The sequence below is a fragment of the Protomyctophum parallelum genome (genome assembly GCF_964188405.1).
Source record: "Protomyctophum parallelum genome assembly, chromosome: 15".
Taxonomy (NCBI): Eukaryota; Metazoa; Chordata; class Actinopteri; order Myctophiformes; family Myctophidae; genus Protomyctophum; species Protomyctophum parallelum.
The window spans coordinates 43,670,958-43,696,332 of record NC_139710.1 but is presented as its reverse complement, the minus strand read 5'-3'; the positions used below and the strand labels follow the sequence as shown (position 1 = coordinate 43,696,332).

Sequence of the window (25,375 nt, the reverse complement as noted above, 5' to 3'; positions counted from 1 at the left end):
TGGTGCTGGGAGTCTGGTGCAACGCACAGGGCCTGACCTGGTGAGAGCAGGAGTGGACCTGGTGAGACGTAGGAGGGGCCCGGACAGGAGTCAACCCACAGAGCCTAGTCCTTCCACGCACCAGAATGGTACCTCCCAGTCCCGGCAGAGTAGTTCAGGAGGAAGGGATTGTGTGGCCCTGGGTTTTTCCCTAATGGGACTGATCGAGGGTAGCTACTGGGACGTAAATCGGGACTTGATCACCCTGGCTGAGGGGTATGATGTTGGGAGACCCGAAACCCCGATGACCTTGGGATACATCACTGAGGATACGTCCCAGGTGCATCCATGTACCGGTATGTATGTATTTTGTCTGATTCTTTTGTTGTGTTTGTAGTATCACTATGATACTACAAACACACCAGGGGAAAACATATATTACAATAATAATATCACAATATTTTTTATCAAGCAGTATCACTATATTTTTTTCATGCGTTTTTTTAGGGTTATTGTTCAGTACAACCACCTACAAAGTAACAGAACCTAAAAGAAAAAGGAGTAACAGAACATTTAGACCAAAATACTTAATAATTTTGACTAACAGAAAACCATCGTTCTACAAAAGTATAAATTAAGGTATGCCTATAGATCTGCAAATCTCTGAATATCCTGATACAATATTTATCACCTTATCGCCCACCCCTACCTGGGCGCTACTCTCCCTCAGCCAACCTGGGGAGAGCTCATGTTTCCTTCAATGCATGAGGAGTGAACAGGCCGCTTTATTATCACCTAACAGGGGGGAGTTTCCTTCAATGCATGAAGAGTGAACAGGCCGCTTTATTATCACCTAACAGGGGGAGTTTCCTTCAATGCATGAAGAGTGAACAGGCCGCTTTATTATCACCTAACAGGGGGGAGTTTCCCCGGCAGCCTTGCAGGACATAGTGTGTGGACGGAACACGTTATTCCTACCAGTTCCTTTCCTCTGTATCAGGCTGACCAGGGGGAGGTAGTATAGACATAGGGCCAAATTCACAACAGAAACATACAACCAGGTGTAAATGAAATGCGTAATGATATTGTATTTATCCGAGTCATTCACCAAAGGTGGCGTAATGACTTCATTTCGCCCGTGTATCTCATTTCGCCTCTTTCCCAAGCGATTCATTCGCCTGGTGTCGCCTGGTATAATTTGTCACGATCTGTGACATGTGTTGGTTTTCATGTTTTCCAGTTATGGTTTGTGTTTTACTTTTCTGTTGTGTTCCTCTGATTTATATTATACTTATACTACTTATACTATGAAGTATTGTGTTCTTGTTTTCCTAGTTCCTGTTTGAGTTTTGCATTACCCTTGTGTGCTTTTATTTTGTAGAATTGTTCAGTGTTTCCTGTCTGTCTTGTTACTGTTTGCCTGCCTGCAATTATATTATAAAAGTGTGCAAACAATTGCACAAAAAATATATCAGATTTTTTTTTATCAGAGCTGCATTGATTAATTCAGCTCTGATTAATATCTGAATCATGCCTGGGGAATTAATTTGTTCTGGACACGTTAGGTATTTCATATGTAAAGAAGGGAAACAATTATGCACATCCCAGTTTTTTAATACAGTGCTGGACCCAAAAAGTGATCACAATTAATGAAGAAAACAGTGGAATGTCCGCACACTATATAATTCTGCTCCCCGTCCTATTTCAACCTATAAAACAACAACGTTTCGCCCCTCTGGGCTTGTTGTTTTATAGGTTGAAATATAGAGGACGGAAGCAGAATTATTTTTCCATGTATGGTTCCTCGTCAGAGGTATTAAAGTTGGACTCATGAATGGTTAATAATTAATTTGATGATATCGTCATATTAAAATGATTCGTAGGACAAATGGTGTTAGTTGGCACTTGGCATAGCCTAATGGAAGTCAATGTAGTAGTAGCCTACAGCAGCTGTAGCTGTAGTAGGCCTACAGCTGCCTATTATAGCGCAGCGCAGCGACATTACAATATCCTACCTCTGGAGGAGAGCGCTGGAGGTGAGCTGGCTTAAAACTATGTTATGACTGGCCGACTTTCAAACACGCCAATGCCATTCAGTCATGTGGTCTTCTATTTTTGAGTGGTGCAACCACTCCAAGGAACAGCAATGTTCACCATGTGTCATGTGTCCGTGTGACGTTAATGAGCACCAGTATATGACTATGAGTACCAGTAGGGGCGCTGTTGTGCCAGAAACAGAGAGAGGGACAGTGCTGCACTGTTGCCTGCTAATGAGAGAGAGAGAGGTGGGGGGAGTTGCACCACTCAGTTCACACGGGTGTGATTTTTACATACTGTAGCCGATGGCCGCAGTAACCCTCGGGTACCTACCAGGGGGACACGGGGAGAACATGCAAACTCCACTTTGTGTTGGGCTTTTCCAAGAAGCCCAAATCAAAAAAAGGTACAGGGTTCCAAAAGGGGCTAAAGTGAGAATCTTTGTAATATTTAATTATTTCCTCAATCCCTTCCCTGTCCTCGCTGTGTGAACAGAGACCATTAATGATGTCATACTTGTTCTGTGTAAGCATAGTGGTAGTCTACTACATGATCTATGCTTAGTCCTCCTCTTTTCCAGCATGCCCACGCATCATAGTGATACTACAATGTACAAACACAACAAAATAATCAGACAGACCTATTGCTGTATTACTATCTTAATTTAACACTATAGCTACCAGCCAAATGCTGCTAGACATTGAATGAGGCTGATTGTCTCGCATAACCATCCACCATTGAGGAATTGCATTATAAATAGTGCAAGAGGTAGATTACTTTTTGAATCCATTTACCATAGTGGCCAAATGTTGGCCTCCTGTCCTGAATTCCATTCATGATCAATTGAATGAGATAAAGACATAGAAAGAACGGAAAAGACAGAGCAGATAAAGGCGAGAGAATGAGTGAGGAGTGAGACAAGATAATAGTGATGGATTGGAGAGAGAAAGGAGAATGAGAGAGAGAGAGAGAGAGAGAGAGAGAGAGAGAGAGAGAGAGAGAGAGAGAGAGAGAGAGAGAGAGAGAGAGAGCGAGAAACAGCTGAGATACAGATAAAGACATATTGATATAGAACCATGGACTCTTCTATCTACACCACATGTATGCCAGTTTGTCTGGGTAATCACTGTTGGTTACAGTTTTTATCAATTGATTGGCCAAATTCTACATATCATTCAAATTTCATTTAACTAGTTTCCTTCCAACCAGACCAGTTAGTAAATCACACAACACAGAAAGTGCTAATTGCAAAATCAGCGCCTGCACTTCATTATGTACTTTAACACATATTAAGGAGTCAACTGAAGTAAAAAAAGAAAAATGTATGAACGCTATAGAGACCAATGAGCAATGAATGGAGCAAGAGCATTTCATATCTGTAAGAATGTGTGGAGGTGGAAGAATTAAGGGATGTGGGAGAAAGGGGAGATAGGGGGAGGGTAGAGGACATGAAGGAAGAAGGAGAGATGGAGGACAAGGAGGGGGAAGTGGAGGAATGGGAGGCAGAGGACAAGAAGAAGGGGATATGGGGGACATGGAAGAGGAAGAGGAGTTATGGGAGGTAGAGGACATGGAGGAGGCCTGTGGCGAAATATAGACACTGAAGCATGCCAGGAATGGATTTGGCACTGGTGGCTCCCCCCCCCCCAGTTAGTTGCATGGCTAGAGAAACAATAGTCCATGGATACTGCGATCAGTGTGATGTGGGTGAAATGCTCTGACCTGAGAGAAATTAAAGGGTGGTCGGTTACAGATTTACAGTAATAGAATAAGTGGTCACAACAACAGAGCCTATGGACCCGTGCAGAGATTAAAATAGGGTGCATTTTGCATCCCTAAATGCAGTTTATATAGTTAAGGGACGCAATAAAATAACGACCTCTGCATCCACGGGATGCACTACTGTACTACTGTTTTTTTTATTCTAGTTTATTTTGCTAGTTTTAGTTATAATAATCATTTCGCTTCTGTTTTCTACATGAATATAACCACATTATAACCATATAAAATGAAATGGTGCAATTTGTAAAAATGGCAAAATATGACTCCTAATGTCGTTGAAGTGGGACTCATCAAATGTCCCTGGGACTCATCTAAAAGACCATCCTGGGACTCATTACATTGAAAACCTATTTACATCACTGCAAGTGTAATGCTCTATGGTGTCGTCCACAGTTAACGGTCTTGTATTGAATTGTGCTTGAAATGTACTGTAATTCTCCAAAATTGTTAATTAATTATTCAATCAATCAATCAAGCAACAGTAAACAAACATGTTTGTGTTTTTTCCTTTGAAGAGTGTGTAAATCAATTATTCTACCTCCTTACTGTTGACTTTAGTTTGGATTTCCCAAATTATGTAAGAATAAAAAATCCCACTTGCGTGAAGTGAGGGGCGCCCACTATATTTATATCGGCCACATGACGTTGTGACTTAGTGCCCTGGCCTAAACAAACATTAATGTCCATAGACTTGGCTGGCTCTAGTCTAAAGTGCTCTTAACAAACATTAAAGTCCATAGACTTGGCTGGCTCTAGTCTAAAGTGCTCTTAACAAACATTAATGTCCATAGACTTGGCTGGCTCTAGTCTAAAGTGCTCTAAACAAACATTAAAGTCCATAGACTTGGCTGGCTCTGGGATGTATCGTGGGAGGTTTTGGGTCTCGCTAACATCATACCCCTCACTCAGGTGACCCAGCCCAGACCCAGACCCAGTGATCCAGTCCCGACTTACGTCCCAGTAGCTACCCTCGATCAGACCCACTAGAGAAAGACCAGGGCCACACAATCCGCCGCTCCGGAACTACTCTGCCAGACTAGGCTCTGTCTGTGGGTTGACTCTTGTCCGGGCCCCTCCTACGTATCACCAGGTCCACTCCTGCTCTCACCAGGTCCAGGACCTGTGCGTTGCACCAGACTCCCAGCACCAAAGTACTCTATACAAATATTGTAATATCCTCAAAGTCCATATATTGGCTAAACGATTTACATCGTAAGTGCTCTAAACAAACATTAAAAATCCCATAGACTTGGCTGCCATATGACGTAATCTTCAAAAGCCATGCATTGGAGGGGACTATGGAAGGTCGGGCTCCCTGGTCGTGTCATACTAATTATTTTTTTCCCTGTGACAGACTAGGCTGTGTCCAGGGGGTGTACTTGTACATCAAGCTGCCTCACGCTCCATAAACAGCCAGGAGATAGACTCCTGACCTGTGGGCTACAACATGACTCAGGAACCATGGTTCCCAATGCTACTTACATAGTTATATGACCTGAAAACTGGCAAACAGGATGGGACTCACACAACCATTGCACAATTCATGCTGAACCAGAGGCGTATCTACAATAAGCCTGTCCAAATCCATTTCTGGCCTGGCCAAATTCCATACAATGAGAAAAGAGAGAGGACGAAAACAAGACCTGAGAACTATTAGTGGACAGCTGATTGGCCGTTGCGGTAGAGCGCGACCCTCAATCACCCATTGGAATGTAAATGCATGCATTTCATCCTACTTGTCTGGCAGGTATATCTCTTTGAAAACCTTTAGTGCTACGATTGTGCGCGGGGAGACGACAATTAACACATCTTGCCTGCCCAAAATGCAATTCCTGGAAACGCCACTGTGCTGAACATCTAGGCATTTTTTTCTTTTGGACTCATTTATCATTTCTTTGTGTAATAATTTGAAACAGTGACAGATTCAGCAATACATATATGTGGAAAAATGTTACTGATAGCCTACTGTAACCTTTCCCAGCATACCAAGGTGCACTCTATTTTCATTCGGTGGTCTGCTCTTAGGCCCTTTCATTCATTGTGTGTGTGTGTGTGTGTGTGTGTGCGTGCGCACGCGCTTGTGTGTGTGCATGCGTGCGTGTGTGCGTACAGAGAGAGAGAGAGAGAGAGAGAGAGAAGGGGGGGGGGGGCGGGTGAAATTCACATAAAAAATGTGTTTTAATCATCTATTATTTTTCCATTGGCCAGGCTGTTCTCCCTCTTTCATTGACCCTGAGAGAATATTGAATTGACTGCAATAAAGGACCACAGAGAAGCCTTCTCTGAAGGGTGTTTGTATGTGTGCATAGGAAGGCTAATGTAATGTGGCCTACTTGGACAGGTGGAATTGTAAAGTATCCCTGACCTTGAAAGCTGACTAAATGCTACTTTAGCGTCATACAGAGTGAGTTAATGGTGTTTATCGTTTCCAGACTAACCAGAGTTGCTTTGATCTGCTCGCTTCGGAGTGCCACCCGGTTGGTTGGTACTTTTGTTGGTAGGCTACCCATCTTGAACCCATTGACTCAGATTTTTTCAGACCACTCTCTTGAAGTTGATTGGCGTGCAGGAGAAGGTGACTTGTTGTTACCGGTCCTTTTCCTGTAATCAATTTAGGCTTTTTATAGCATACCGGTAGTTTATTTACAACACATGGATGTAGTCTCAATTTGGTGTATATTCAACAAAAAGCTACAGAGACAGAGGCTAGAGAGATCAAACCTGAGTCTTGGTAATGCGACGTCAGTCTCCTGAGTCCTGGCCGGTCCTGACTCTCCTCTGAACTGAGCCAACTACGTCACTCACCGGCACTGAGGGCGAGTTACACAGCAACCCGTATTCTAACGATTTATGTGTCTAAATCTAGAATTAGTTGGTAGCGTAAGTTTCCAGGCTTTGCCCAACTGGTAAATATCAACTAACTAACCTGCCTGTCACATGATCTGTAATAACAACCAAGTCTGTTCATAGGCGAAGACTAATTTTTTACAGCAGTTTACAAAACGATAACCCCTGGGGTCACCGTATTCAGTAGGTTACACGCTGTGGTGTAACATTCTGTTCAAGCGCAGCTTCCCATGGCACATTTGAGCAGCAAGCCAGCAACGGTCCGGACATCCACACAGAGGCACTGGCAGGATCGCGGAAGACAACATTGGACACGTTTTCACTGTCTGGGCTGGTTGGGACGCTTTACTTTCTACGTGTAGCCTAAACCACAGGTAATATCAGGTTACGCTGCACAGTCCGTATTTATCCTTCTAGTTCTACGCATTTTCTTTTCTTTGTCAACTCCGGTCAGACCTTACACCCGGCCGGAGCGACCAGTTTGCTGTCTAGTATAGTAGTATACTGTAGCTGTTAACTGTGTAAACTGTGTGTTCGTTGCTATGGCGCTGCAAGGTAACAACATCCCACCACCTGCTGCAACCGCATGTCTTTGTTACACATGCATGTATCACTACACAGACAAAGCGCTCTTTTCTCTGCAAAGTAAAATAATGATATATTTTTTATCTCACCAATTTATTGTTCACCTATATCCAGTCGTTTTTTGACTGGACTCGGGATGGAATAGGGCAGGCTATGTAAGTAAACCAACAACATAGTTCATGGCTAACGTTAACACGTAAAGGTGGATTATTGCATACAGTTTGTAATGATAAACTGTTACGGCTTGATTATAGTTTTTTTGACAGTTGGCTGGCGGAATTAAAATGCTCCACTCAAATACGTAACGTGTATCCTAGCTTGACCTTACCTACCTGACCAGTGGCCACACACACACAAATGCCACAGAGAATCAAAGGTCGTTGTCAGTCAAGTGTGCACGTTGATGACTCTGGTGCTAGAGGCTCTGGGTTAGCACAGTGTGCCACACACCACAGAAGCAGCTCCGTCTCTCTGGCACTATCCATCTAACAGCGTCTTGTGTGCTTCGTGTATTCATTAGCGTTTTAATTATACCAAAGAAGGCATAATAAAAAACAGAAAAATATTCAATGTTTAAAGCTACATTAACACAGTCTAATCTATCCCGACAGCAAATATGCAATGCTAAAATTATTTATAATTTAATTGTAAAGGTGTTACACAACTGCTACACAGCTAAGCTCTCCCTAAGTCTTCTGATAGACAGAAAGTCAACTTTCAGTCTCTGGATAAAGCACCCATCCGTCTTTTTTGTATCATATTGATTGAATTATACCAAGCAGTACCACAAGATTGATAAAATACAAGCTTCTGATTACCAGAGTGACAAGACAACCTCAGCATGGATGAACAGACAAAACAGCAGATGTTCTCTGTGAAGGTGCCTAGTGGTACATCATTTTCTTACAGGCTTTCTAGTTGCTGTAGTTAGGCATCAAGGCATGCAGAAGGCAGGCAGGCCTGAGACACAAAGAAATTCCATTATCCCTCATCTCCTGTCTGCTGTGACAGAGAGGAGGAAATCATCATACTGTGGTGCCGTGAGGCCAGGAAGGAGGGAGAATTATGAGTCAGAATGGAGGAGACAAGAGAACTGTCAACCTTTAAATCCCTCTGCCTACAAGCTGAGGAGACAGCTCACATGCTTATTTTAAGAGCTAGACCGGATCTATTTTTCACTCTTCAATTTGCATTTCAATTTAAAATGTGCAGATGTATTTTTTCATCCCATACCTTTTCAAAGCTTTTTTCTTTTCTTTATTTGTTGTTTCTGTAAAGTATTATGTCTGCCGGTATTCATTTATTATGTCAGTGACAGTACACAACTCCTTATCTCAGCTGTCTACAGGGAGGATTCACTTATACAGTAAGTTCGCCAGAGCAAAGGAGACAGTGGTGGGGGGGGGGGGGGGGGGGGCAGAGAAGGACTGTAATAGCTGTGAGCACGCAGAGCCCAGCGACAGAGTGACTCCTGTAACCAGGCACGAAGGTGGCAACGCATCACAACGCTACACTCGCCCACGGATGGCTGTGAAGGAAGGAGAGGCTGAAGACAGGCACTCGACACTTATAGGCTCAACAACTTGCTGTCACTTCTTAGAGCCCCTGGGGTTTAACTTGACTCTCTGGGGTGTCAAGGCTGAAATCTTTTACAACACCATGGCTACATCCACAGTGGACTACACTGACTACATTAGACTTATCTAGGTTGAGTGGGAGGTTTTTCTTTTTGCTACCCAAAGCAGAAAAAAGGTGTTTCTTGTTTCGCTCCTGTCGTTGCGCCTAAACTGGCCCACATTTTTGTATGTGTTTGGCAGAGCATCAGTCTGGAGTGGAGGTAGTAAGTGTGCTGTGTGCCACGGTGGAGCCAGAGGCGTGGAGGAGAGGTGACAATGGGAAAATCAAACAGCAAGCTCAAACCCGAGGTTGTGGAGGAGTTGACAAGGAAAACCTACTGTGAGTAGCTTCCTGTCCTTTCCTTGTTGAGCTTGTTGTCAATGCAGTGCAATTTAAACTTAAATTTACTTCTGTTAAACCAGACAATGTTAATAAAGCAAACACAGTTAGAAGGTTTATATTATATGTCACTACTCATACAGGTACAAGAAGCTAAATGTAAGTATGTGATTGCGTCAACTCAAAAGTACTGTGTTAGTAGTGTGTACTGTAACATGTTATGTTACATTTCCAAATTAGGCTACATTCTGCCAGTTGTACTTCACACAGGTGTGCAGGCCTGACTGCAGGCATGAATTGTAATTGAGGGATTCCAAAGCCAATTTGTGCAATGTCTGCAGAATCATTATTTGCAGACCAAGGCTATAATTGTCAGCAGGGAATAAGCTGACTGCAGATTTAAAAATCACCTGTGTAACAAATTTTGATTGGTTCGGGTTTGGCAAAAGTTTTATCAGACCGTTTTTCAATCATGCTGAAGTGATCTATGAATATAGAGACACTGAAGCCTTTGCATCAGCAGTAAAGCTGGTAGCTAATGATCAAAAACTGTATTTTCACATAGAATACATTATGACATTTATATGTTTAGTTGTATAACATAGTCTGGAGAATGATAGAGATGATGAGAGAGAGAGAGGGAGAGAGAGAACAATTTGGATTACAAAGTGGGTTGTCTCACTTGAGCCAGCACTGAGTCCAAAATGACAGCGTTAAAAATAGGCCAATTTTGCCATTATCTGGCCAGTTTTTACTTTCAAAAGAAATGATAATGAGTCAGATTTAAAAAATCTATATACTACAAATACAAATATACTTTTTGTGGCCATTGTTAAAAAAAATGATATCAATCTGTTGCTTTTGTTATTCCCGTTGCTTGTTATTGCTCTGCAGTGTGCAGGTGCTGGGTGGGAGTTGACAGCCAATGGCTGCTTAATAACAGTGTTCTTTGCGTGGTGGCTCTCTCCGTGGTGCAAACGAAGGAAGGCTGTTGTGGCAGGAAATTACTGTGGAGGAAGATTGGGCTTCGTGCTGAGATCTGGTGTTTTTTGCTACTATACTTTACTTGCTCTTTCTCTCTCTCATCTCTTTCGTCATGCCTGCCTGTCCCTCTCTTTCTGTCTATCCGTCTCTCTTTCTTTTCTCTCTCTCTTCCTTTTAGCCTTTCACCCTCTATCTCTGCCTTTATCTCCTAATTACCCTCTTTGAGCAGGGAATGGAATAGTATCATTAGGATGTTATCGGGTTAGCATTGCTTAGAGAGACACAGAGCTTCCCCTTCCAGCATGATCAGTCTCCCTTGCTCTGGCCTGGTGTGACTGTGAACCTTTATCATTTCAAATTCACCCTGTATCCCATTGCCTCTTTCTCTCATGTTGTCTGCCATTTTAGTCTACTGTTTCTTTTTGATCGTAAAAGCTTAGCCATTTGTGTTGAGTTCTCAGTGGCAACTGGCAGGAAAATCGAAGTAACTTTTGCCCTGGTAAACAATGCCCCCTGTTCACAGGCAACCAACAAGTAATCTTTACATTTAATTTAATAAATTCAGGCTGCTATTCCTCTCACCGTTCTGGGTAGGTACGTTATATTCTGATTTTACTTTCCGCACAGTATCTGCATGCTGCTCATTTGTGTCCTTCCTCTTGTGGAAGTTTTGGAAAAGCTGAAACACCTGTATGACCTAATCATTATTAGTTTGCTCATGACATGAACCATAGCAACAGTTGCCTTTGCCTACTCAGAAACAAACCAAAGCTGAGACTTTGGTTAGTTAATGTTTTCATGCTCCTAGTGAAAGATTATTTTTATACCAGTTGTGCTTCAAGCTAGACTACCCCAACTGAAAAATGGTGTACCAATACCAAATTAGTGGCCTTGAAATCTTGTGGAAAGCCCAACTATGCTATTAAACTGACCACAGTATGTAGAGTAGGTTCATGTATTGGAGTGGCAATGCAAAGCATAATGCCTGATTTGATTTATACTTGGTTGCAATCTTGCATGCCATGGAGTGCAGCTCAGTGCACCAAAAATAGCAGATCTACAAGCTCGGCTATTTCACTCTGAAGTTGTCAGATGATCCACAGAAGGTCTCAATAGTGGCAGAATGCAAGTTTGAGTGGTGTAGCTACTGTAGCTAGCACACCCTGCAGGGCCAACAGGCAGAGAGTGGGCTCTGTTTTTTCCTACATAGGCTGATTACATTACTGACCATTGCCTCTGAGTTATGTAATACATTCTGGTGAAATTGTTTTTGCTTTGGTGAATTGCCCCCATTTTTTGGCTCCATTGACGTTTTAGGCCAATTTAATGGTTGCTTGACTTGGCTGACAGTTGTGAGATTGACCCTGGCATTTACTGCCTAGGAATGGGTAACATAATGGGCTTTCTGGTTGAAACGCTGAGCAAAGCAAATTGAGGCCAAAATGTATGCAGAGATTACCTGACCTGGCTTCCTTATTTATAGCCTCTGTATTATTCTGCTCCCCACTGCGTTAGGTTATGGCATGGCAAGTTTATTTGTATATTAGCACAATTCAACAACACAAGCATTAAGACATTAGGATAGAACATTGAGACATGCAAAATAAACATAATACAAGTGAATGCAATAATAAACATAATTGAAAAAGTTAGAGTTTACTAGACTTGCAGTTTTCGACCTTTTTCCAGAATCCAGATAATGTGGTGCATAGATATAAAAAAGTGCTGCTTCTCCACATTCAGTTCTTCTGACTCTAGGTTCAGAAAGCAGACCTGGCTGTCTCACACAACTTGAGAAGTCTAGAATGGTTCATGGTGTAGGCTATAGCACAAGGTCAGGCTATTCTGGTCCTAAACAATTGATATTATATTTTGAAATAATTTGTAAATTATCTTCAGCAGAAGACCTATCTTGAATACAATATGTTTGATAAGCAGAATCAGATCAGTGTAGTGCCTCAATAGACCGGTAAACACAACTGAAGCCAGGTAATAACTGTGGTTGTGTTTCATTTTGGTGTGACTGCATACAGAAACACTTCACTTTATTTCGTCAAACTATGTATATGTGGAATGGATTCAAAGGTGATATCTATGCCACGGCAGTGTCTTCTTTAAAGGGAGATGATAATCCTTTAGTCACCATGATGATGAGCTTCTATTTGTTGTATATGTAGGTATAGCATCTAAAGTTGATCCCTCAGGATATTTCTGCGTGCCAGCCTGTAATGCACCTCTAACGCATTGACTGGGATTTCTGACCATGTCAGGCCTCTAGATTGGCGTGCAGAAGGTGACCCTGTAATCATGATCAACATAGGTGGTAATGGAAGTCCTTTATCCAAAGCCTTAGAGCAGGTTGTATTCAACAGCCACTCCCATCGGACCACCAGGTTAAACTAATGGCCTTGATTCCAGCGCTTTTTTTCAGCTGTTTGCCCAGGGGTTGAGAGGAGGAAAATTGCTTTTGGTTACTTAAGAAAGAGTTAAGAGTCGAGGGGGGACCCGAAAGGGATTGCTTGATTATTACTAGAAGATAATAAAATGCTTGTGTGGGCATAACATATCCTGGTCCCTTAACTGATCTCTTTCTTTAATCTATTCCTGACCTTCTTTTCCCTTGAATTTTGTTTTCACTTGCCCACTACTGCTTGGATCATTTATTAAAGGCACGGCAACAGATCATTTTAAATGTTGTATAGTAGTCTATTGTGGGGGGAAATATTATAAACAATACATATGTTTTATAAATGATGGAAAAAGGTTTTTTAACAGCTAAATCAGTAAAATAAGCCCAGCCTGGTAAACTCACCTAAACTCCCTATAAACAAATGCAATGATACCCGTTATATCATTAATATACATATAATTTAACATTTTACATGAGAGAGATTTACAGAGCATTGCAAATATATCTGTCTATTCTAGACGTTTGCATGTACATTTATAGGCCAATACCCAAAGCAATACAGCTTACACATTGAGCAGCTTCCTTCACTGTTCAGTTCCACTTTGCTACCTAGGGTCACCTTTTTAACTTTTCACCTTTTCAAAACTTCTCCTTTTAAGTATTGTTTTTAAATAATTATATGAAAAGATTTTTTTTTAATTGTTGTTGTTTAGATATGGCCTAGTATTTCAATATCAGAAGTTGTCCCATATCTGCTACTCTACCTTTAATCAGAGCCATGTGATTTTCATGTTAATCCTGAGTTATGTACAGTAATATGTAGAGCTACTATACAGAACACACCAACGAGACTTAATGAGCGAGTTGTGAATTTGACAAGTTTGCATTTGGATAGACAATGGTACTCTCTGCATCATTAATAACATTCATGTTTTTGGTTCACTTTAAAAGATGATAGGATTAGGCCAATATGATCAACGATCTGACTACTTGGCTGTTACTGTTGCTTCTAACAATAGCAAGCAACATTTTGTTCTAGGCCACCCAAAGTTTTCCTGTCAAAGCTAATGTCACTCTTCATTTCTCTTGCAGTTACAGAGAAAGAAGTACAGCAGTGGTAAGCATTCATTTTTTATGATGATTTCCTCCATTACTGCATTCATCCATTCCTCCTATCGCCTGAACAGTGAGGTGAAGTGAGTTGTACACTGAGATGTCTTCTCTGACGAAAATAGGGAATAGCCGGGGTCTTATGTTGACCCACTTGACTATTCATAAATTGTTGCTCATGATTTATTTACTTACTTAAAAGATTCTTTTTGGGGCATTTTATGCTTTATTTAGAGCGGAGAGTGAAGTAGAGAGCCATTCAAGACATAATAGGAGTTTGATTCAAACTCCAGTCCTTGCAACTAGAAATATGGTTAGTGCACTAATTGGCTGTACCACCCCAATAATTAAATATTTAAAGTGTTCTTGATAGTGTACTTGAACTTGAAGCAAGCTGTTTTCTCCCACATGCGTTGGCGCCGAATACAAGACATCTTCTGAAAATAGAGTGACTTTGAAGCCTTCATGATACCAAGACTGAGTGACTTTGAAGCCTGATAACACTGATGCAGTACTAACACTTCCATGATGCATTCCCCAACAACCTTTTTGTTCAATTTGCTCATACTGATAGCAGTAGTTATGCTGGGCCAGGGGCTAAAGGGACTTTTTTTTTTAGCCACTTAACTCCATGGCGACAGAGACTCCATAAGGTTGTTGATGTGTGTAACTAACTGTGAAATACCTACAACTCCATTCATCTGTGCATGGCCTAATAAATGTGCAGAAGTCAGCACTTTCTTCTCTGCTTTTGAGCCTGCCCTGTACCTATTATAACACAAGTAAGACGCACAAACGCGGGAAGTGAACGCAGCTCGTAAATTGCAATAACAATTAGAATAAATTACGTACTTTTTTTTTCTTTTTAGTTAGTAATTTTTTTTAAGTTTTCTACTGTGTGTGTGTGTGTGTGTGTGTGTGTGTGGTTGTTTGTGTTTGTGTGTGTGTGTGTGTGTGTGTGTGTGTGTGCTACAGCTGCGCCCTCTGGTGGTGGGCGGATGGTGTCACAGCGGGACAGACAGACACACAGACATGATCTGCAGGGTCTCATAGTTAGTGCTCAGTGCGTTCGCAATCACTGCGTTCGCAATCACTGCGTTCGCAATCACTGCGTTCGCAATTATCGTCACTGTCGGGCAGAAACCTTGTATCTCCAGATTTAATCGTTTTATGTTTTGATTTTTGAGTGGTGCAACCACTCCAAAGAACAGCACCTAAGGTTGTCCTAACCTATGTGTGTGACTATGAGTACCAGTAGGGGCAAATGTGGCGCTGTTGTGCCAGAAACAGAGAGAGCGAGATAGTGCTGCACTGTTGCCTGCTAATGAGAGAGAGAGAGAGAGAGAGAGAGAGAGGGGGCAGGGGGAGAGGGGAGTTGCACCACTCAGTTCACACGGGTGTGATTTTTTTCTACGTTTGATCTATTCTAGTTACATTTTTTGAAAAGTAACGGTTTTGTACCTACAAGGTTTCTGCCCCAACAGAGCAACAATATAATTATTGTAATATGTCAAGAAAGATTATACGGTACATATTAATTAACATAACAGCGAAACCTCTGGCCGGGGCAAGTGGCAGAACAGGGGTCACTGGTGAGACTCATTACAGTTGAGGTATGCTGGTGTGCACATACATTTTTGCACAGTAAACATAGACGGCACAATTACACAGCAGGCACAGGGGCAAGAGACATTTCATCATCATTATGATGATGACCCAAGCTTAAACAAAGAACACACTTCAGTGCTCCAGCTTTGGCTTTGCCTATCATGACCTGACTATGCATGCATGAAAGGAGCTACGCCTCACTTATAAGCTATAGCTGGTTGCTACTGTTCGTGCCCTCAATTAGGAGGCGAGTAAGGAGCCAGGACACATTCACACTCACTGTCGCACAGCAACACCGTCAGCCTATACACACTGGGCGATGAGCTAGGCTAAGGCTAGCCTGTCTCATCAGGGGCTGCTTGCACATGGTAAACTCCTGAGCATTCATTTCACTCTAAGAAACATAAGGATCCATTTGGGTCCATTTTTAACACTCCAGACCATTTTTATATGAAATGAATTGGGTTTAAAGTGGTTTTGTCTCGTCACGAATCTTTGGTCTGTCTGTACTCTTTACTCTGCTGCAGCAAGCACACCATGTCTGAGTGTGAGGGATGAGATGACATTATACCAGCGGAAATACCAGATGGTGTGTGATTAGAGGCATAGATATAGAAGAATTAGCATAGATAGATAAATGCCTGTGCTGTGCATTATATATTGCTGCTCCATTCTCTTCGAAGAGAACATCATTAGTATGCTCGGGACCCACCTGAAATCACTAACAGAATGTCATGGCACTGTGATGTTCCTGCCAACTCGACAGCACGAGAAAAATGTCCTGCACAACACTTTAGTAACCTCCACATTATGCCACATTATGCCAAGTAATAGAAGCTATTGCCAGTAATTAATACTTTTTCTTTATGCTGGCACACTAATGAATAATCGAACTGTACATGCCAACTGTGTGTCCTTCTTACATTGAGCTCACACAAAATATGTAATTACTGTACCATATGTTTTACTTCATATATTAAATGTTCTCTTAATTAATTAGTGGTACAGGTTTTTGTCTGTAGTCTGCCAATTTTAGGGTTGGATAAATAAAGAAAAACAGGTCAAACCGTATCACAAAAATACTTTAAAATGCAGGCACTAAGCAAATTCTTGCACCCAGCAGGACTGGCTAATGCAGGAGAGTAACAGTGGGACATGGGAATGAATGTGGGTATTTGTCAATGTAGAGAGTTTTCACATTAATTAATTTACTCAACTAGGTGGCATATGCTATGATTGTATTAATTCTTTCATTCAGATTTATTTAGATACAGAGAAAGGGAGACAAATAATCAGGTCAAATAGGTCATGTTTGGATTATAGTATATGCACTGTGCATCCTGTAATTTGAATACCAATTAATTCCATGCAGTCCTAGCCAAGGCTTTAATTTCCCTGGATATCGTCAGACAATGAAAATGTGAGAATTACATGGTTCCCTTCTCTCCTCGCTGAACTGCCTTTTCCCAGCTGTTCCACCAAGCTTTTCTCTGTCTCTTTGACCATGGATCTGCCTTCATTATCTACCAGGCAGATTAAAAGTAAAGAGTTTATAGTGAGACGCCAGCTAGACCGTAAGAGGAAAGAGATCTATCCTGGCCGTCATTCTCCATTAGACTCCTTAATTACAGCCTAGCCTCATTCTGGACCGCCTTGACTCAATCACAGATGAGCAAGTAAAGCTAACCGTTTGAACTTACCACTACATTGATGAGGAGGCTGTTTATTTGTTTTACTAGACAGGTTATTATTATGTCTCTGTCAATTTCCTTCATTTCCTCTTCACATTTATTATTTCTCTCAACACCTTCTTCCTTTTCCCCTGGACCATTACCACTAATGCAGTGTTTTTGTATTGAGCTGTACAGGGAAATTGCCTGCCTTTGAGTGACTGTGCTTGAAATTGCTTATGAAATGCTTCTATATTTAGGCAGAACTGAGATGTTAAGTCACTCTCTAGATAGGCCATCTCCAGGGGCTGGAGGAAGCTCATAGGCATATCTATCAGTTATGCATATCAAGAGAAGACTGGAGTGTAATTTGATTAGATTTAAACACTCTCTGCTCCCGCTATTGGATTAGCGTGTGCGTCTTATCTTCTAACCAGACAAATAGATTTGTGCTGTAAGTTTTTGATCTGGCCTGCTATATCAAAATGGATCAGTAATGCTTGTACAAGCTACAAACATGCTGTAGTCTAAGTCGTTAATAATTTAACAAATCTCCAGTTTCGCTGTAGCCCTGTGTACTCCTTGCATTATGAAATGTTTTTAATTCATTCTGTTTCCTTCTTTTTTTTCTCTCAGGTACAAAGGATTCATCAAGGACTGTCCAAGTGGGCAGCTAGATGCTGTGGGCTTCCAGAAGATCTATAAACAGTTCTTCCCCTTTGGAGATCCAACAAAATTTGCTTCCTTCGTCTTCAACGTGTTTGATGAAAATAAGGTTTTTTTTGGCCTGTTTTGTATATGTTCTACTTTAATTGTCTTTAATAAATAATTGTAATTAAGTAGCTAGGAGTTGGTCTTCCTTCCATCGGATATAAAGAGATTAGATATGTGGTTGCTGTTTGATGTGGATGGGAAGTTATGTTAAAAGCTCTGTAAAGCCTCATGGGAAGTGTTAATTTAATGGTCTTTAATGAGACGTCATGTGAGAACATGACCACCTACTCTCTGGTCAACTGTACATTTCACAGAATGAAAGGACCAGACAGTTCTCTTGTTGTTCATAACAAATATAGAAATGCTACTCATTGCGCTGCGTAATTACTTGTGCTGTCTGAGCCCTTTGTACTTTGCATGTCTGTAAATTGTATGCTGTCAGCTTGGTGTAATGTATTTTCTTTTTACAAAAACAGATGTCTCTCTCTTCAGAAACTTAACCTTTCCGTATTAAGCAAATATCTTAAGATGGATCATGATTTCATGTCGAAGCATTAAAATAGCTCTCAAGCTGCCTTATCATTTCCAAACAAATATGAATGGTGTAAATGTTGAAGAATCAAACCTTTTCTGTGGCATGGTATGTCACTCCCTCCACAGGCATTTATTGATTTGGAGTCGGGGAGATCAGACAAACCCACTGTCTGATGTTTATCTGTGACCTTCATTAGTGATAGGCACCCTATAGTTAGAGAGCTCAATTATCGTAATAAGTTATATTTTTTTCTGACTTTTCTGACTTTCACAATCATTTGTCAGTTCATTGTCTCTAAAACAATGGCTGGCTGGTCAGATGTCTTGAGAGATAGTCAGCCTCGCCTTTGGCAGAGATTTGAGGTTGCTGTCGAGACAAGAGTCATAGCTTGCCTTAGGCCTTATGATTCCTGGTAATAGGCCTATTTCCAGGAATTAGGGTGCTGGAATAGCTTTTGTTATGTGACTAAATTAGACCTGTATGGTTAGCATGTGAAGAAATGAATAGGCCATACCTCCATTAAGATGGAGTCAATTTATGGTTTAGAAGATGTTTTTATTTATACATGAAAGGCATTTATTTTCATGCGTTCATGTTATTATTACATTTGAACGAGTTCCTTAGAGTTGCTTTGGTTGATGTTGTTGTGTTAAACAGCATCACAAGGGTGGTTTGAAATTGAAATCTTTACAACTGCTACTTTTCTAGTTCATTCGTATTCACTCACTCAGTGTTCAACAGCCATTTATATGCACATCTTACATCATGATAGACTCAGTAGTATGCTGCAGGCTATGATTTTAGGAATCCAAGTGGATTCTAGAAATTAAGAATTGTTGCTTTGGATGGTTTTTCAACAAAACTAAGAGTAACCAAAGTCAGAACAGAAAATATTTGACCATATAGTGTTATCCATGAAGTCCATTTATGATGTACAATCAATGAAAAACATCTTGGCATTATACAGTGGTTAACTGTGCATGCTTTAACTTTGCTGTGAACCAGTAGTATCCATCTTACTAATGACCAGAGGTGACATATTTAAGCCTCGGGAGAGAGCCAGGTGCAGGGCAGAAATAGCAGCTTTACATGGTGCAAACGTCTGGCCCCATTTTCAGCAGAAAACAGCAATGACTTGGTGAAAAGTACAGGCGGTGTTCTTGTCTTTGGGCCATTCACTTACACTTCCCATCTAACATTCTATCTTTATTTCTTGCTGTCCCCTTCTGTCACTCTGCAGGATGGCCGCATCGAGTTCTCAGAGTTTATCCAGGCCTTGTCAGTAACCTCTCGGGGGACCCTGGATGAGAAGTTGAGATGTGAGGAGCTTGACCATTACCATTACACCCCCTAGCCTAGCGCATTTTGACACTTAAATGACAGGATTCAGGCTAGATTGCATACATTGCATAACAAAGAGGTTGGCAGCAAATTAAAGGTGGCTGAAGAAAGGCCACAGCAGGCTGTTGTAACCTCAGGGACAGGCCCCCATGGTGTGAGAATTGGGGTCCTAAAATATAATTCTGGTCCCAGTATAGATTCCACTGTTAAAGCAACCCAATTGCCAGCATGAAATGTTGACATTGTACGTTTCTGTAAACCACAGAGATGTTGAATCTCAACATTTCTGAATCTAAACCGTGTCAACTCAAATATGCAGTTCTAAAATTAAGATAAGGCATAGTTATTTTGGTTAAGATTTGAGTAAGAGTTAGGTGTAGGGTTAGTTTCCAACATGGTCTGCATTCTCTTGACATCAACATGGTACATGAAATACTTTGCTACTATTCTTTGCTATTCCCTACTATGGTTTTACATGTCATAGGCCATAATGCCTATGTGACTCTCCATAATGATGCTTGTCACAAGTATGTCCATAGCTAGATCTAGTTTATCTCTTTTCTCATTAAAACAGTGCCCACAAATGCCTTTAATTATGTCACAAAAACAAAATGTCTTATTGCTCTGTAAAGCACACTGTAAATTACATTTAAACTGGCAGTGGTATGCATTTTACAAAATACACTTACAAAATCATCTTTTAAAACTTTGCATTACAGTGCACTGGCAAAACTCAAAGCTATTTTCCACTCAAGTGATTGTCTCTATGCAGGGGCCTTCAAGTTATACGACCTCGATAACGATGGTTACATCACTCGTGATGAGATGCTCAACATTGTGGATGCCATTTATCAGATGGTGGTAAGTTATACCAAACATTGACTGGTTTAATATTTATACTTGAACAAGAATTATCACAAGGCTATATAGAGTATATACTGTAATGCTTTTCTTTCCCAGGGGAACACTGTAGAGTTACCAGAGGAGGAGAATACTCCAGAGAAGCGAGTGGACCGTATTTTTGCCATGATGGACAAGGTCAGTAATATCCAACATTGAGGTACCGTAATATCACACAAAATACAAAAGGTGATTAATGCAGTAGTTGCATGCTCAAACACTCGAGCATGAAACATTCTTTCTTTCTTTTTTACCATTTAAAAGAAAAGGCTATTAACAAGCGCAATGAAGAGAACTGAATGTGCCTTCTACTGCCACTCTTGGGGCTTGATACTGGCACTGTAAAATGAAGAGCTGTTAGCTGTAGCCACCGCAGTGTCACTAACTCTGCCTGCGGTATATAAACGTCACAGATACCTTCCTCCACTACCAATGTCGAGTGGTAATGCCCTGTCTCTCGGCTCCCAGAGCCTCCTTAGCTTAGTGAAAGATGAGACAGAGTCTTATTGGGTGTGTGTTTGTCAGCTGCATGTCCCAACCAGTGCCAAGCTCAGCCCATTGGACCAGCTCTACAACACAGCAGCGCTCAGTCATTTCATTTGTATGGGTGGAGCAGAGGGGGCTACTGTCCAAGTGCATTGAGCTGGATCGGTCTAACAGTGTGGAACAGGACTGACTGAAGTGACTTAACTTCAGAACCTCTTTTGCCCCCTGCTGGCGATAAAGTGTATAAGCGTCTTCAATCATCAATGCCTTTAAGTTTCACACCTTGTCATTTGTTCTTGATTCAGAATGCGGACGGCAAGCTGACCCTGCAGGAGTTTCAGGAAGGGTCAAAGGCAGATCCGTCTATTGTTCAGGCACTATCACTTTATGATGGACTGGTGTAGAAAAGTAAGGTGAGTGGTTTGTTAACCATCTAGCGACTACAGTACATGCGCTGATTGTTTTCTATTCTAGTCTGTGCTCCCACTGAAGAATAATTATTATACTTGCTCACGCTTAAGTAGTCTGAGAAGACTATAAAAAGCAGGCTATTCAGACTGTGGGCTGGGTTAGAAAACGAAGAAGCCATTGTCATCTCCCAGTTTGTCCTTGTGAATTATTCAGATGCCCTACTTGACTGCTGGCAATCAAACAGTCGTGCAGCACTCAGTGGAGAGGGATTCAGAGCCCTCTCCTCCCACTAAGCTAATAGCATTGCCAATTGTTGATGACATCCTGCTCAACATGTGGTCTAATGAGTAGCGAGAATGAGTTGTGAGACCATGGATGGAGTAATGGAGTAATAATGGAGTAATACTGTTTAGTGAGTAACTTAGGAAAACAGTGATAAAGTCTGCCTGATGTTTTTATAAACACAGTAAAATCGAGTATATAATCAGTATTAAGTTAATTATATGAGTTCAGTTTGGTTACATTTGCATACTCTCAGGGTTACAAATGGATGCATTTAGAGGATTTTACTGTAGGCATGTGTGAAATGTAAACATTTTGTGATACTACCCAGCATAATCAATTCTATGGTCGTCATTATTCCAATTCCTCAGATGAGTCTAGTCCAGTTTCTTCAAACACATGATGTACCAATCCAGCACCATCGCACCTGCAACGCGAGGTCATAGCACCTGCCCTCCCATAATACCTGCTCACCTGGAAGGGGATTGCGTGAAGACCATTTGTTTCTGTTGCACTCTCGTATGGCCTTTGGTGTCATTAACTGCAACATCGTCATGTATAACTACGGACGGTAAAGGTAAACAACTATATCCTACAGTGTCACAGTGGAGTAACAAACATACAATTTAAAAAACATGTACAGTAAGTGAACCCTCGCTCATTTATCTGTGCTTCTAAACTGTGTGGCATTTGTGTGCGCCCTAGGACTTCAATTAAGAGCAATTTCAACACAGTGTTGTGGTTGAACCATTGACAGTCCTGACTGAGGATCTTTCCTTTTAGTGTAGGGTGTAGTGTGTCTGGTTGATATCACACAGGAAATGTGTGTTTGACCCGAACAGAAATGAACTGCACTGCACTGCATCTTCACCACTGTGGAGAGACTCCCTGCAGGGCCGGAGAAAAGTATTTTCTGACAGTGTGAAGACTACAGCATGATTTATACTTGGTTGTGGATTGTGTCCTGCAACCAAAAATAGCAGATCTACAAGCTCATGCTGCGTCACAATGCACTGAGCGCAGAGCGTTGTGAGTCTGCAGATTTGCTATTTTCAGTGCGAGACACCAGCGTGCAACTAAGAATAAACCAGGTGTAACCTAAGTTATACAGCCATATTGTGTATATTGTATTAATGTAAATATGATTGTTTTTTATTTTATGCTTTGCTGTTTCTGGAAGAGGAGAATGAGGTTCGAAGTTAAATGTTTTTATTGAAAGTGTTCAAATGAATTGCATCCTGAGGGCAGTGGGGTGGGAGGGGTCATCTTTAAGAGATAATTGTCTCCACCAGGCCGAAGGCATGGGGAGAGAGAGTATGTTTTTTCCTCTCTTATTCTATGGTTCCTTTTCCTGAGGAGCTAGTTCCTTTTCCTTTTTATTTGCTGAATGTTGAACGAGTGAGGACTTTTGTTTGGTTTCTTTTACTATGTTTGAGGACTTTGCAACCTTCTTGTGTTTTTCATTCCGTTAGTGCCAGCGCCTACTCTATAAAATCCTGCGTACGGGTCCATTTGTACACTCAGAGGTTAAAATAAATAAATTCACACAGAGGATTTTACTGTACATTGCCTACTAATGTCACACAGTCACATCCTGAATGACATGTCCAAGCAACACAGAGCACGTCCTCTCCATTCACATCTGAATTGAGGCTTGTTTTTTCTTTGACATCATACTCCACCTTCTGTGCGCACGCACGCACGCACACACACACACACACACACACACACACACACACACACACAGCCCTCTGAAAGCCACAAACAGGCATAAATTCTGGTTGTAAAAAGCTTTTGCGAGCTGTGTGGTTGCAACAGTCCTCTTTGTGTTTGTCTACAGAGCATGTGATGATGCCTTTTTGTTTTTGCTTGACACTTGATTTTAGTTTAAACATCAAGAGGTTTTATTAGCCTCACTGTCTGGTATAGCCTTATGCAAATTATGTTTGGTAAATTATAAAGGTCATTCACCTGTTTACTAACAGTATAAGAGCACAGAATAAAATGCATTTAAGTGTCACTTTTTAAAATTAGTATTCTTTGATCTTTTATTTGTATTCTATGTGGATGGATTCCATTGATTTTATTTATGCACTTTGATGATGTGTTAAACAGTCAAAATGCATAAATGGGATTATTGTTCCAGTGTGTATTTGTATAATGATTAACTGCTCTCATGTTAATCCACTTTAATATGCTCAAAGATAGCTCTCAATCCACTGCTTTGTGGAGTTTGAATATTTATTTATCAATTAAGTGTTGCACTGCCAGGGTATTGCACTAATTGGAGCAATGTAATTGTTAAGCTTTAGTGCTTGTTTTCTTTGAAAATACACTCTTTAAATGCCAACTTGGTCCACTTTATAAGTGTGTGCTATATAGTTGTTTGAAGAACAGTGAACTATTGTGTGCCTGCCTTGATTAGATCAGATGATTCATCTCTCAGGCTCAGTTGGCTTGATAAGCTATGATATGAACACCAACACTAACTGATTTCTGCAGCAGTGAGATGATAGGCTATCTATTCATTGTATTCAAGCAGCGTGTGTTGTGTGAGACTATAATGTGCTCAGTTTAGGAGCTGGCTCATTCAACGTTTTTAAACTAAGCTACACCATTGAATTACAACTTTAATATTGAATTCTTGGAAGTTTTAAAGTGCCTTTGGACATTCTGTTTCCGTGATTTAGCATATTCTCCAACGATTTATTCTGATTGTAGTACTAATAGCAACGTTTCACCGCTGATCATTCATCATACACGCCGGCCGAACACGTGCAACCCAGGGGGGCAGTCAGCCAGATATTTCGTGAAGCCTCATTTGAAATCGGTAGTTCATATAATGGCCTGTTGTGGCGCTGGACCGGACCCAAAAAGCCCCATAGCTCCATAGAGGCCCATGTATTTTGGCCCAACTTCACCTAGACTGTATTACCTTAATAAACATGGTCATGAATACTTTCTTCTTCCAGTCACTAGTTTAAAGTCTCATTTCTAATGTCATAATATTCTTTTTGGAAAATTATGGTCCCATTAATTAAGAAAATGACCATAAAGAAAAAAAAACATCGCGTATGTTCTGAGGGGCGTGGCTACCATTACAGTCTATGATCGGGATTCCCCTCCCACTCGAGTCAAAATAAAAACCAACGGAGAAGAAGGGGGGAAGTCCCGCCTCGTTGTCTGGGCAGCCAATGACCAGCTGGTATACAAAACGGAGCCAGCCAATGGCCAGCTGGTACCAAAGATGGCGACTTACATCAGGAATTAGCATATTATTACAGGCTTCATTTTACGTTCATGTTAGACCCGGGGAACGCTTTGTCCATATTTTTTACAGTCTATGGTGCAACCTAGTCAATTAAATTGAAAACAGCAGAGCACCCTCTTTGCTCCTAAATTATTCCTAGCCAGGACAGTGAAGCTACATTTAGCCTATTTAGCAACAATTTCTTCCGCTTTCAAAGTATTTAGCGGCATAAATAGCCAAAATAGGCATTACCCTGGCCTGCACGGAGTACACTCTACAGAGTCTACACTACATTTGTAGGCTATCGAGACCAACAATAAAAGAACAGGCGGCGGGCCGGCGGCATGTTAAGCCCGTCCATTCACATAAATACGGTATTTCTCCGTGCGCTGTGTATAAAATTAGAAGATGCGTGCCGGTTGAATATAAACGAATGCCATACTATTTATAAAGGCGAGAGTGTTATTGAGACAATGTTCTCGACTCTT

The 25,375-nt window shown here is 41.2% G+C and overlaps 1 protein-coding gene across 4 annotated transcripts; it reads left to right on the top strand.

Moving 5' to 3' along the window:
- Window positions 1–222: 222 nt before the first annotated feature.
- Window positions 223–23,637, top strand: LOC310872013 (neuronal calcium sensor 1). Of its 4 annotated transcripts, none has more exons than XM_083783677.1 (9): window positions 6,884–7,019; window positions 9,048–9,186; window positions 13,673–13,697; window positions 17,605–17,743; window positions 19,458–19,536; window positions 20,331–20,419; window positions 20,519–20,596; window positions 21,250–21,352; window positions 22,009–23,637. In XM_083783677.1, exons 2-8 carry the CDS (start codon window positions 9,123–9,125, stop codon window positions 21,346–21,348), a joined length of 573 nt encoding a protein of 190 aa, XP_083639803.1. In that variant the 5' UTR covers window positions 6,884–7,019; window positions 9,048–9,122; the 3' UTR covers window positions 21,349–21,352; window positions 22,009–23,637. The 4 variants fall into 4 exon arrangements, with proteins under 4 accessions (XP_083639804.1, XP_083639803.1, XP_083639801.1 ...); XM_083783675.1 differs by having other exon boundaries at window positions 21,250–21,357; XM_083783676.1 differs by having other exon boundaries at window positions 6,906–7,019; window positions 9,056–9,186; window positions 21,250–21,357.
- The last annotated feature ends 1,738 nt before the right edge of the window (window positions 23,638–25,375 follow it).

Coding starts and splice junctions, on each gene's coding strand:
- LOC310872013 (XM_083783677.1), top strand. CDS start 9,123: ATGGGAAAATCAAACAGCAAGCTCAAACCCGAGGTTGTGGAGGAGTTG. Junction 13,698..17,604: donor GAGAAAGAAGTACAGCAGTG/GTAAGCATTCAT, acceptor TTTTTCTCTCAG/GTACAAAGGATTCATCAAGG. Junction 17,744..19,457: donor ACGTGTTTGATGAAAATAAG/GTTTTTTTTGGC, acceptor GTCACTCTGCAG/GATGGCCGCATCGAGTTCTC.